Below are 12,777 nucleotides of genomic sequence, written 5' to 3'. Positions count from 1 at the left end.
GACCCTGACGTGGGAGAGGGGACATTAAAGATGCGTCATTTCCTGTAAGACCGCAGCCGCCCATACGTCGTGGTAAAAGCTGCTCCTCCACAGGGAGCCGGGGACAGGAAAGAAACCACCACGACTGCTCTGATTAAAATATGACACACGCGCATCTAAAATACCTTGGGGCAACCAATACACACTTGAAATGACAGCCTCTATGGGGAGCGGTCCACAGAAGGGGGGGGTGAGGACAAGATGGCCGTGAAGCGGGAGGGGGGATGGAGGGGGCCAGCGGCAGGAAGTTGGATGGAGATGCATCGTAGACGCGTATGGAACCGTCCACCTCAGGGCCATCGTGGTCCCCGACGTGGAGGAGGCCGCAGGGAGGGGGGTCCTGGTCTGAGGCCAGCCTGGGAAAAATGCCAGACAGACACCACCTGAAAAGTAAAGGAAGGAAGGGTCGGGGTCCCGTTCCCGAGAAGTCCGTGCCGAGCAAGCTGAAGGCACGGAGGCCATTCCCCAGCACCACTGAGATGACCACCATCAGAGAGAGAAGCACGGAGCCCCCGGCTCAGGAGCCCGCTGAAGTGCTGCACGTCGAGGGAGCCTACGGGATGACTCCACTTTACAAGCCATCCGACAGGAATGGCCCACCGGGAGGGACGGCACTGCCTGCTCTGAGGCTCTTTGTCACTTCCAGTTCAGGGCTCGGGGAAGAGCCAAATGGAAAAGGTAGGAATGCGGGCACCCCGACGGGGCATCTGCACCCACACCCCTGCACGAGGAGGGCCGGGCAGCGCAGCGAGGGTGCGTTAGGAAGCAGCGTGGGCTTCCTTCTGGCCTCAAGCAGGCTCCAGAGGGCCCGGCCGGCCAGGGCCAGAGGAGCGGCCTCTGCTCTGGGTCGGCTTTGAAGCCCGTGCGCTGCCTTGGAACCACCCAGCTCCAACTGCGTGTGAGGAAGAGCTGAGCTGAAGAGAAAAGCGCGCCTGGGCTTCTAAGGTGTGTGTGTCTCCCAGGACTTTTTAATGGGGGGGGGGCGTTTCTTTCTGAGTCCAGACAGATCTTTTGCTGTGTTTTTCTGTGGATGGCTGGGCTTCTCCAGGAAGGGCAGACCTTGAGGGCTGGAAGAGCCTCTGCCACCCCCCTGGCACCCCGAGGGACCCATTGCTATTGACTGGGATTCTTTATAGCCTGGCTGGAGGAAGCCTTTGGCTGTAAACGGTCATGCACTGCAGCCTTCCCTGAAAAGGCCGAGGGGGGGGGAGTGAGGGCCTGGTCCTGAGAACCTGGGGCCACCGGAGAGGCGGGGTGTGGAGAGGCGGACTCGGAGGGAGAGGGCGTGGGGCCCAGGGGACACCCCACAGGTGACAAGGTAACTCCCAACGGGGCCGGGGGCCTCAGGGGATGGGCTCTCAGGTCCTCCGGCCAGGCAGGGGGTGGGGGGATGGGGCTCTTAGGGTCCTCCGGCCTGGGGGTGGGGTGGGGTTCTCAGGTCCTCCGGCCTGGGGGGGGGGGAAGGGGCGCTCAGGTCCTCGGCCCGGGGAGGGGGGGCCTGGGGAGGAATTCGTGGACGCGCAGAGGGTGAACACTCCTCTTACTTGGCGGCGCCCTCCCCTGCCACCCAGCCCCTTTCCGCGCGCGGGGCTAGGCCTTCTGGGAAGACAGATCTTCAGGAGCTTCCTGACAGAGCTGGGGGGGGGGGGCGCCAGTTCCCACCCGTGTCCCCCCTGGGTGGAAGGCTGGAGACCCGCAGTCACGTGGAATCCCTCCTCCTCCGCCCCCACCCTCTCCACCCGGACCCTTGGTTGCAGGAGCCGAGGCTCAGGGGGGTCCCGCGAGGAAGGCGCGCGGGGTGGGGGGTGGCACGGGAGTCCCGGGGTCCGGCGCAGAGGACGCCCTTTCGGGGTCTCCGGTCGGCCTCCTGGGGACTCCCGCGAATCCTAGACAGCAGCAGAAGCGGGTGCGCCGGCAGGGGGGAGGGCGGGCGGTGGTGGGGCGTCTCCCTCTCTCCCCTCCCCAGTTACTAGTTGGAGGGGGGCAGAAGGGCGCCCCGGAAAGACCCTCTCCCGCCCCGGGCCCACGCGCGCCTTTTCCCAGAATGGCTCTCCAGGAGCCAGGAGCGGGTGGGCCCCGGGGTCCGGCGTGGGGTCCCCGGCGCAGAGCGAGTCCGGGGCGTCCGGGGGCTTCCGGCCCGCCGGGAGCCCCAGTCCGGGGCGCGGGGCCGTCGGTCCCCAGGTCCCCAGCTGCAGCGGGCGGCGGGCAGGGCCGCGCCCCGGCGTCCTTCCCCTTCCCGGCGCCCGTGGCGGCGGCATGTGATTGTTGGGAGCCCCGCTGAACCACTTCCTGCCCATTGTCACCTTCCCAGCGCCCCGAGGAAGCGCGCCCCGGAGGCCATAAACCCGCCGCGCCGCCGGGCGGGGACCCCGCGCGCCCACCTCCCGGGCCCGCCGCGCTCCGGAGCCCGCCGCCCGCCCGCGCGAGTGCCGGGAGGAGCCGCGCCCCCGGGGCGCCCAGCCCGGGCCCTCCGAGCCCCGAGCCCCGAGCGGGGAGCCGGGCCGCCGGGGCGCCCCCTCGGGACAGGTGAGGGCGGCGGGCGGCCTCCCCGCCCAGGGCGGCCCGCACAGGGGTCGGGGGCGGCCCCGCCCCGCGTGGCCGGGGCAGGGCGTCGGGGGGCGCGCGCGCCGGGAGAGCGCACGGGCCGCCGGGGCGCGCGGTGGGGGGGGGGCGGCCCCGCGCCCGCTTTGATGGAGGTGCGAACATGTGGGGGAGGGCGGGGCGGCGGGGCGGGCGGGGCCGGCGCGGAGGGCCGGGACCCGCGGCCGACAGGAAGCGGGCGAGGGAGCCCGCGGTGCGCCCGGCCTCCGCGGCCCGCCCGGCGGGTCTGATATGGCCGCGCGCAGCCAATGGGCGGCTCCCCGGCGCTTCAAAGGCCCCGCGGCCCAATCCGCCGCGCCCCCGACTCTATTTATGGGGAGGGGACGCGGCCGCCCTCCCCCAGAGCCCGGCCCGGCGCGCCCGACGGGAGGTCAAGTGGAGCCGCGTCGCCCCGGGCCGCTGCCCGCTCCGCGCCCCGCCCCGCGTCCCGTCCCGGCGCGCAGCCCCGCGGCCTCGGCCCGGCCCGGCCCGCGGGGAGGTGGCGGAGGGCTGGGCGCCGTCGGGGCGGCGGGAGGATGGGCTCCCCGGGCGCCGAGGGCGCGGGGCAGAGCCTGCAGCACCGCGTGGACCACCTGCTCAGCGCCGTGGAGAGCGAGCTGCTGGCGGGCCGCGAGAAGGGCGACCCCACGGAGCGCGAGCTGCGCGTGGGCCTGGAGGAGGGCGAGCTGTGGCTGCGCTTCAAGGAGCTCACCAACGAGATGATCGTGACCAAGAACGGCAGGTAGGGGCGCGGGGCGCGAACGGGGGGGGGGTCCCGAACTCCGAGGCAGCCCCGGGAACCGCGGGAGGCGCCCGGGTGCCAGCGCCCGTCCCGTCGGGCCGCGTTGGCCGGGGGGGGGGGTGGTCCCCCTCGGAGGTGGCCGGGAGGAGGGCGGCTTCCCCGGGCTCGGGGCCCCCGCGCGCCCGGCCCCGGGTCCTCCCGCCGCGCGCCGTCTCTTCCAGGAGGATGTTCCCGGTGCTGAAGGTGAGCGTGTCGGGCCTGGACCCCAACGCCATGTACTCCTTCCTGCTGGACTTCGTGGCGGCCGACAACCACCGCTGGAAGTACGTGAACGGGGAGTGGGTGCCCGGCGGCAAGCCCGAGCCGCAGGCGCCCAGCTGCGTCTACATCCACCCCGACTCGCCCAACTTCGGGGCGCACTGGATGAAGGCGCCCGTCTCCTTCAGCAAAGTCAAGCTCACCAACAAGCTCAACGGAGGGGGCCAGGTAGGAGGGGCGCGGGGGGGCGGGCAGGACAGGGCCCCGGGTCCCCAGCATCGCCCGGCAGGCGGCAGGAGTTCGGCCCCTTTGGGCTCCGGAGAAGCAGTGGCAGCCCCCCCCCCCCCCGCCCCCCGTTAAATCTTCAGTGCTGTTTATGCTGAGCTGATAAGGCGCAGGCCAAAGCCCCCAGAGCACAAGCGCGGGGAGAATCGGTGCAGGCCGGAGCTGGCGGCCGGCCCTCTTCCAGCCTCTGTCCCTCCTGGAGGCAGCTTGGCACAAACCATCACATGAAAGCCAGACGTGCGGAGCAAAATTGCAATGAAAAAAAAAAAAAAAAGAACCTGGGCTCCCCCTCAGGGTCCCGGCTTCTCTGTCCCCAACCTTTTCCCTCCCGGCTGGTGCTCCGCGGTTTGCGCCAACAGCTCCACTTGTGGCAGCTTTGGTGGTGGATTGGAGGGAAGAGGCTCACGGACTTAGCTGCCCAGGCTTCACACCGACACCCCCAAGTTGCCACCTCCTGACTAATTAGGATTATAGCTGAGAGCCGCTGGTGACCCGTCTCACCTTTCCCCCTTCCCTCCCATTTGGTAATGCTGGGGTTTGAACTCAAGGCCTCACGCTTGCTAGGCAAGTGTCCATCTTTTCTTGAGAGCAGCCTTCAGTTCAGGATTGTTCCGGAGCGCCGGTCAGTCCCTTCAAGCTGCAGACAGCCGGGCGTTTGAGGGCGCTCCGTGGCCCTGCGCATTCCCTGGTTTCAGCGGTGCACACGATGCCTCACGTCCCCTTTCCGAGTCAGCTGTGGGAGACGCTGTCGACGGCTGTCTCGGAAAGCCCTGCAGCAGGGCGGGCGGGCTGTCGTCTGGCCTCTCGGGTGTGCCTCCGCGAGGGCAGGGCGTTGTTGCTGCTGTCTCCGCAGATCATGCTGAACTCCCTGCACAAGTACGAGCCTCGGATCCACATCGTGAGGGTGGGCGGCCCGCAGCGCATGATCACCAGCCACTGCTTCCCCGAGACGCAGTTCATAGCCGTCACCGCCTACCAGAACGAGGAGGTGCGGACTGGGGGTCCGGGGAGAAGCGGGGAGGGCGGGAGCCCTTTGGGTTGGGGAGTCTGGAGATGGGGACCCCTGAGTAGCAGTTCCATTTTCTTTTTTTTTTTTTTTGGCCAGTCCTGGGCCTTGGACTCAGGGCCTGAGCACTGTCCCTGGCTTCTTCCCGCTCAAGGCTAGCACTCTGCCACTTGAGCCACAGCGCCACTTCTGGCCGTTTTCTGTATATGTGGTGCTGGGGAATCGAACCTAGGGCCTCGTGTATCCGAGGCAGGCACTCTTGCCACTAGGCTATATCCCCAGCCCAGCAGTTCCATTTTCTAATTGAGTGCGGCTGAAGTGGAGGCTGAGGGCAGAACAGTTTAAGATCCCCCCCCCCCCCGTTTCCTCGTTAGCTTTTCCATAACGGCACACAGAGGTGTATACAAAAGCTGCTCCCGCCCGCTAGATGCTTGAAAGGCTCCGCGGCGCGAGGCATTTAGGCGAAAGGCCCAGAGAATTTCCAGAGTGTGTCTCCTCCGTGTGTACATCTCCTCCAAGGAGAGGGTGACACTCAGCTGGAGGCCAATGCAGAGTAGGCTCCTGTCACTCCGAGCACAAGAGCTAGCCTGGAGTTCCCGCGGAGCTGCTCTGACCCCCTCTCCCTCGTACACGGGGAGGGCAGGCAGGGCCCGCCAAGTTTATCCCGAGTTCTACCCAGACACGGCTTTCCTCGCAGTTCTCAGCCACTTTGGATCCAAATAGAGAGAAATATACCTGGAGCTAGATTTAAATATATTTTGTGACATTTCCCAGTTTCTTCCCGTCCGATCTTTGAGCGAGTGGGCCGTCTTCTAGAAAACACGCTTTCTTGTTTTTCAGATCACAGCTCTTAAAATTAAATACAACCCATTTGCTAAAGCTTTCCTGGATGCAAAGGAAAGGTGAGATAACTAACTGGACTTCCTGAGCCAAGAGCCGGGGATGGTGCCGGGCGCGCCTTTAACCGCTGCACGCGCTCTCTCGGCAGAAGCGATCACAAGGACCTGATGGACGAGCCCGGGGACGGCCAGCAGCCGGGCTGCTCCCAGTGTACGGTTTGTCACACCCGGGGCTGTCCTTGGGCCTGGCTTCGGGCCTAGGCCGGCGGGAACTGGGTGCCAGGGCTGAGCTGCGGTGTTGGGGTGGGGGTGGGGGGCAGATGCCCTCTGTGCCCAGGGCGCCGGGCCTGCTGTAGAGCTGCCCACCCTGCGGCCAGCTCCGCTCCCAGCTGCAGGTCCTCCCCCAGCCCACACCTGAGTCCGTCCGTCGCGGCTCTGGTGCCGGGAGAGCCCCTTGAGCACCGAGGGGAGTCGGGGCTGGGGAGGGCGGGCTCGGCCTGTGTTCGGGGAGGCGGTCTCTCCTGTTGTCAGTGGCTGAAAGCGGAAGGAACCTTTCTCCTCCAGTCTGACGTCCACGCCAGCCACGCGCGGGCTCTGGTGGAATCGCGGGTTGTGACATGCGGGTGGTTGTGCGTCGAGTCTTGCTTCCTCCAGGAGTTTGAGCCAAGAGCGCAGGTCCAGCCTCCCCGCTCTGGGCAAGGAGGACCCGCGGAGGTGGGGGAGGGTGGTGTGCCCGGTGTCACGGTCAGCGTGACGGGCGCGTCACAGGCCCCGCGGGAGAGGCCTCCTGTCAGTTTTCCGGGCTCATTTGACCGTGAATGTAAGAGCATAATGAGTCTCAGAGGGAGACAGGAGGGTGGTGGGGAAGCTTTCTGCTGCAGAGGTAGAGAGAGGGGCCGGTGGACTCGGGTGGGGTGGGGTGGGGTGGGGTGGGCTAAGGCAGAAGGCAGGACGTGTCCACCCCAGCTGGAGTGGAGGCCGAGCTGAGGCCCTGGCGTGAGCGTAGTCACTCCTCCCCGGCTCCCCGGCTCCCCGGGCCCCTCGCCTCTGTCCTCTTGGGTCCGTTAACCGTTCCCCTTGGGGCTGAGGAAAGCCCCCTGCGGGGTGAGGGTGGGGGGCGGACTCCCCAGGAGGCAGAGCCGAGGCGCGCACCCGGGGTCCGCAGGCCTCTTGGGAACTCGGGGGGCTTGAACCCTTGCTCTAGCGGGTGCGTGGAACGTGGCCACGCGTCGACGCCCGGAGGGTCTGCACCCTAGCACGGGCGCGCGGGACTCCCCGCTCCCGAGGGAAAGGCCCCGATGTCTGCCCGCAGACGGCAGCCGCTTCACGTTCTCTCCCACAGCAGGGGGCTGGCTCCTCCCGGGCACCGGCCCCCTCTGCCCGCCCGCCAGCCCGCACCCTCAGTTCGGCGGCCCCCTCCCGCTCTCCTCCACGCACGGCTGCGAGAGGTACCCGGCCCTGAGGAGCCACCGCGCGTCGCCCTACCCCAGCCCCTACGCTCACCGGAACAACTCTCCGAGTAAGTCGACCCCTCGGTGGGCTGGGGCGGTGGGAGGCCCGGAGGCCCTGGGCGAGAGAGGCGCTCTTGCAGAACGCCGTTCTTAGCCCGGTGTGTCCCCGCCTCACCCCAGGGGCACCCCGGGGCTCCGCGGGGGCCGGTGTGCAGAAGGACAGATTGCCGAGCCCGGCCCCCAGGGCCAGTGCTCCCCTCCGGGAGGAGAGGTTTGACGATGCTTTCTTGAAAGCCAACTGGGCCCAAGTGGCTTCCCCGGGGAACGCTCCAGCCCTGCACCAGAAGCTGGCCGGGTCTCCGGCCCCACCAGACTTGGGGCTGAGGGCCGGGTACCGGGTCAGCCCCTGAAGACCCCAGGCCTCATTCTCTCTAACATTCTGCATGCTCAGACTCACTTCTGTCTGCTGAAAATAGCTGAACACCATAAAGCAATTAAGCAATTACAGGTGATTTGAAGTGAAAGGAAATAAGTCGTTGGAACTCCTTCAACCAAAGGCTAGACTTTGAAGCAGGAAGGTCATATTTATAATTTGCATGGGAAAGGCTGGTTAAAATAACACCTACTTAGATTTCCCTACTTGTAATCTGGGCTGGGGTATAGCTTAGTGGCAGAGCACTAAGACCCTGGGTTTGATCCCCAAGTCAATGGTTGCAGATTTCTGCCAGGCAGTGACTGATGGGACAGTAAAGGAAAAAGTAATTGTATCTGTCAGTAAGTATTTGTCCTGATGACCAGGTAAGCCAGCTAATGGATTCTTTTCTATATTTAATATCCTGTAGACCATTGGCTTTTAATGCTGGCTCTTCCTGGTCGTGTTTGGCTGTTTTCACTGTACTCTGTTGCTGGAGGAGCCCACCCAATGACAACCTCCTTCTGTGTCCCCTAGCCTACGCGGACAACTCGTCGGCGTGCTTATCCATGCTGCAGCCCCACGACAACTGGTCTACCCTCGGAGTGTCTCCGCCCCCCAGCATGCTACCCATGGGCCACAGCTCCAGCCCGCCCACGGGCTCCAGGTACGTGCGTGGAAGGGCCATGCCATTCCCGGACCCACATTGCTTCCCTTTCTCCTGGTCTTTTCTCCTCTGCTGGCTCCCGATTGTGGACCGTGGGCCGGCTGTGCAGCTGGCTGTCCCTGAACCTCTCAGCGTTGTGCGGGGGAGCTGTCCCTCTCTGTCTGTGCCCTCTTGAGCCCAGAGCATTTACGGGGTGCTGGCATGTCAGGGCTCCTATGACGACTCAGTCTCCTAACATCAGTGAACCTCCATTTTTTTTCCATACATAAAAAGGGGACGCCAAGTAACCCTGGCTGTCTCTTACAGATTGGGGTCAGTAGATGAAGCTTGAAGAAATGATAAAGATCTTTTCCAGTTAGTGAAAGTGATTCAGTGAAGGAAATAAGCATATTGGCTTTTCTGTAGATATAGAATCAAAGTCAACAGGTAAAGAATGGTGACTGTTTGTTTCCTTAATGATCAATTTTGTGGTGGGAGAATGGCTTAAAAAATCAAGCGGTGTACGCCACCTTGACAGTAAAATGAACTTAAAAAAAAATCAAGCGGTGCACATCCCTCCCCAGGTGTGTCATTGCTCCTCTGTAGGGCTAACACAGTAAGAAACAGCCAAGGTCGACGCCAGCCCTCCTCCCGCGTGGGCAAACGGTGTGCGCTAACCGCGTCAGCCGGAGGCCGCGTCCCGTGGGTGGGACCTTAGAAGCGACACCCTTGGCCACATTTGCCTAAGATCTTAGTTCCTTTTGACCAAGAAATGGTCCTTTAATAACCAGAGCCAAATTGTCTGCTCCTAAAAATAAACCAAACATCTGCCGACAGCGAAATTTCCAAGGGTTGTAGGTCATTGCCCAAGAAGCAGTGTCATGACCCGTACGTTGCAAACGGCTTGCGGGGGGCTCCCGGAAGACGGCAAGGCCGCCGGGACTCTGCCTCCGTCACCCGCAAAATGGGATGGAATCTGCCTGGTTAGGTTATTAGCCCTTGCCTTGCTTACAAGGTCGAGTGCGGCGGAAAGCCCGGGCATGTCTTGATAAACCACACAGCGACACAATGAGAGGCCTTGTGGATTGTAGCACAGTCCAATCAATCAGCCCTCCCTTTCCCCCCGTGTGGTACTGGGGACCCAGGGCTCTGAGCTTTCTAGGTAAGCACTCTTCCACTGGAACCATTACCTAGCCCCTTTTGTTTGTAGTTTGCTTTTGAGATAGGGTCCTCAAGCTTGAGACTCTCCACCCCCCAAGTAGCCAGGATTGCAGGGCTGTGCCACCCACATCTGGCTTAGACCAGAAGATTTCTAACGGAAGGCACCGGTGGGTGGCTCCTGCCTGGCCTGCAATCCTAGCCATGCGGGGGGCTGAGACCTGAGGATCCCGGTTCAAAGCCAGTCTGGGCACACAAATCGGCTCCCATAAACCACCAAAAAGCCAGAAGACAAGCCGTAGCTCAAGTGGCAGAGCACCGGCCTTGAGGGGTGAAAAAAAGCTAAGGGACAGCTCCCAGGCCCTGAGTGCAAGCCCCCGAGGAAAACAAGCTTCTCCCGGCCCCCTTTCAGGAGGGTTTGTTCTCTGTGGTGGGATTTAATGTAGCGAGTGATCATGCCTCTTACACACGCAGAGGGCGGTGTGCCACATACACGCAGGGGCCGTGTGCCTCTTACACACGCAGGGGCCGTGTGCCTCTTACACACGCAGGGGGCCTCCCGGGTCTCTGAAGCTTCCCATTCTGCCTTGTGAACACGGAGCTGCTTTCTGCCAGGCCCGCGGCACTCTGCCACGAGTTGTGCACTGGTGAGCCGCCTTTGTAGTTGCCAATGGGCGAGGCGGCAAAGCGTGTGCAACTCCAGATGTGGGTCGGGCGGTCCCACGGGGAACAGGGGTGCAGGGCGGTGGGATTCTGGGCCCTGCCCCCACGACGGGCCCCCGCGGGGTTCTGACCGCCGCGCTTTCCCGTTTCAGCCAGTACCCCAGCCTGTGGTCGGTGAGCAACGGCGGCATCGCCCCCGGCTCCCAGACGGCCGGCGTGTCCGGTGGGCTGGGGGCCCCGTTCTTCCGCGGCTCCCCTGTACACTACGCCCCCCTGGCCCCCGCCGGCCCCGGCCCGAACCCCGGCTCGCCGCTGTACGAAGGGGCCAGCGCGGTCACAGACATTCCCGACGGCCAGTTCGACGCGGCCCAAGGCCGCCTCCTGGCCTCCTGGACGCCCGTGTCCCCGCCCTCCCTGTGAGCGGCCACGCCCTCTCCCGGTCCCCAGGGGCCCGCGGGGTGGGGTCGGCTCCGGCAGGGTGGCGTGGACGCTCCCGGGCAGAGGAAGAGGAGGCGGCCTCGCCCGCAGCCGTGGGAAGGAGGAGGAGGTGGCCCCGGCCGCCACCACGCCCGCGCCACGGCGGAGTCACCGCCCAGCTCCTAATTTCCTCTAACTCGCAGTCAGAAAGCCTTCTCCCCGCTCCTCCCACACCGCTGTGCGTGCTTCTCAGCGTGCACGCGACTCCGGCACACGGGGCCCCGCACCCCCGGGGAGGCCCTGCACCCCCCGGGAGGCCCTGCACCCCCGGGGAGGCCCTGCACCCCCGGGAGGCCCTGCACCCCCGGGAGGCCCTGCACCCCCGGGAGGCCCTGCACCCCCGGGGAGGCCCTGCACCCCCGGGAGGCCCTGCACCCCCCAGGAGGCCCTGCACCCCCGGGAGGCCCTGCCCTGCTTGAAGGCGGGCTGCGCAGGCTTCGTCTCCTTCCGGTGGCTCATCAGTCGCGAGAAGGCAATCGCCGGAGGACGGCAGGTTCCCGCGGGGCTGCACGTTGGCCTCCCCTGCCCGCTAGAAGGCCTCTACTTGGAGCACCTGTAGCTTCCTGGGCTGGGAAACCAACTGTTCTGCATCTTGACTTTCGACAAAGCAGCCAAAGACAATCGGCAGAAAGCATTTTCTGCAAAAGAAAAAAAGCAAATAAAAGCAGTAAACAAGAGCCGGCTGGGGCGGTGTCTCTTTGTGAATGTCTCCTCGCGACTGTTGAGTAGCTGGAGGTCTTGGGTCTACTCTAGGTTTCCGTGCTGTATTTAATCCGCTGGAACGTCTGTGCAATCCTCAACCTCACCGTCCCCAAACGGAGGCTGTGCCAAGTGGTTTTCGCGGGGTTTAAGGAGCACTGCGTGAGCGTGAGGGGTGGTTGCCGTAGTGACGGTGTACCGGCAAGGGGTCGGGGCAGAGCTGAGGGGTGACGGTGGGGCGGCGGCTCCCCCTGCTGGCGGCGGGCGGCGGGCACCCGGGAGTGCGGGGCCAGGGTGGCCTGGGGCATGTGGGTAATAAAGATGTCTGATGCGGAGGGGGAGGAGGCTCCCCCGCACGCACGGCCCCGGTGCCGCACGCCCGCACTTCCGGCTGCTCGGGAGGCTGAGGTTCAAAGCCGCCTCAGCCGGGACAGCCCGGGAGCCTCTGATCTCCACCCTGAGCCGGTAAACTGTGGAGGTGGAGCTGCGTGGTTCAAGTGGCGGAGTCCCACCGGCGAAGGGACCGCGCCCGGCCCCCCAGCTCAAGCTCTGGTGCTACGCACAAAACCCCCAACCCAAAAGACAGAAAACAAAAGCCGCCCGAGCCGGAGGGGCGTTCCCAAGGCAGGGCCACCTCGGACGGGCAGCGGCTTCCGTCTTCTTGAGGGGCGACCTGGAGCGGAAGGGCGAGGGCTGGGTTCTGGCGTCCTTTGTGCTCATCTCGCGACGGGATGCGGTGATTGCAGAGGACTCGTTACGGTTGCTCCTGTCGAAACCGCCCCACGAGATTCGCTAACGTCGTATTGGAAGGTTACTATTATTATTACTACCACTGCTGTTGTTTTAGTATACCAAATCTGGGGCCCGCAGTGGCCCTGTGGGGGTGGCGTGGTGTCCGGCTTGTTCCCGAGCGCGGTGATCTCACGCGGTGGCCTGTGGGGCCGTCGAAGTTCAGTCGCGGTGGACGCGGCTCGGTGCGTCCCGCGGGACCGGGCGCCTGGCTGCGTTCGTTTGGCACAGAGGGGGCCGGCAGGTACTTGTCCTCGCCCGGAGTGATGCCCAGCTCGCGGGCCGCATGAGGGTCAAGGGTCACGGAGCCTGGGCCCGGGGCACGGAGGGCGCTCTGAGTTCCTCTTCACAGACTCCCGCCCTGGGCGCTCGTGGTCTCAGTGCTTGTTTGCTGGTGTGTAGTTTCCTGGTAGTCAGTCCCTTGAGGTGCATGCTGGGCCTCTGGGTCCTCTCTCTGGGTGCTCTCTCTGGGTGCTCCCTCTGGGTGCTCCCTCTGGGTGCTTCCTCTGGGTGCTTCCTCTGGGTGGCTCTGGGTGCTCCCTCTGGGTGCTCTCTCTGGGTGTCTCTCTGGGTGGTTCTCTCTGGGTGCTCCCTCTGGGTGGCTCTCTCTGGGCGTCTCCCTCTGGGTGCTCCCTCTGGGCGGCTCTCTCTGGGCGGCTCTCTCTGGGTGTCTCCCTCTGGGTGCTCCCTCTGGGCGGCTCCCTCTGGGTGCTCCCTCTGGGTGCTCCCTCTG

At 64.8% G+C, this 12,777-nt stretch overlaps 1 protein-coding gene across 1 annotated transcript; it reads left to right on the top strand.

Moving 5' to 3' along the window:
- The first annotated feature begins 3,155 nt into the window (after window positions 1-3,155).
- Window positions 3,156-10,499, top strand: LOC125357756 (T-box transcription factor T-like). The gene is made up of 8 exons (XM_048354683.1): window positions 3,156-3,361; window positions 3,583-3,847; window positions 4,758-4,892; window positions 5,751-5,812; window positions 5,899-5,960; window positions 7,092-7,268; window positions 8,150-8,279; window positions 10,232-10,499. Exons 1-8 carry the CDS (start codon window positions 3,156-3,158, stop codon window positions 10,497-10,499), a joined length of 1,305 nt encoding a protein of 434 aa, XP_048210640.1.
- The last annotated feature ends 2,278 nt before the right edge of the window (window positions 10,500-12,777 follow it).

This window comes from Perognathus longimembris, chromosome 9 (genome assembly GCF_023159225.1).
Source record: "Perognathus longimembris pacificus isolate PPM17 chromosome 9, ASM2315922v1, whole genome shotgun sequence".
In the NCBI taxonomy this organism is placed as follows: Eukaryota; Metazoa; Chordata; class Mammalia; order Rodentia; family Heteromyidae; genus Perognathus; species Perognathus longimembris.
Note: the sequence above shows the minus strand (reverse complement) of the source record. Positions and strands in the feature narration are given on the sequence as shown.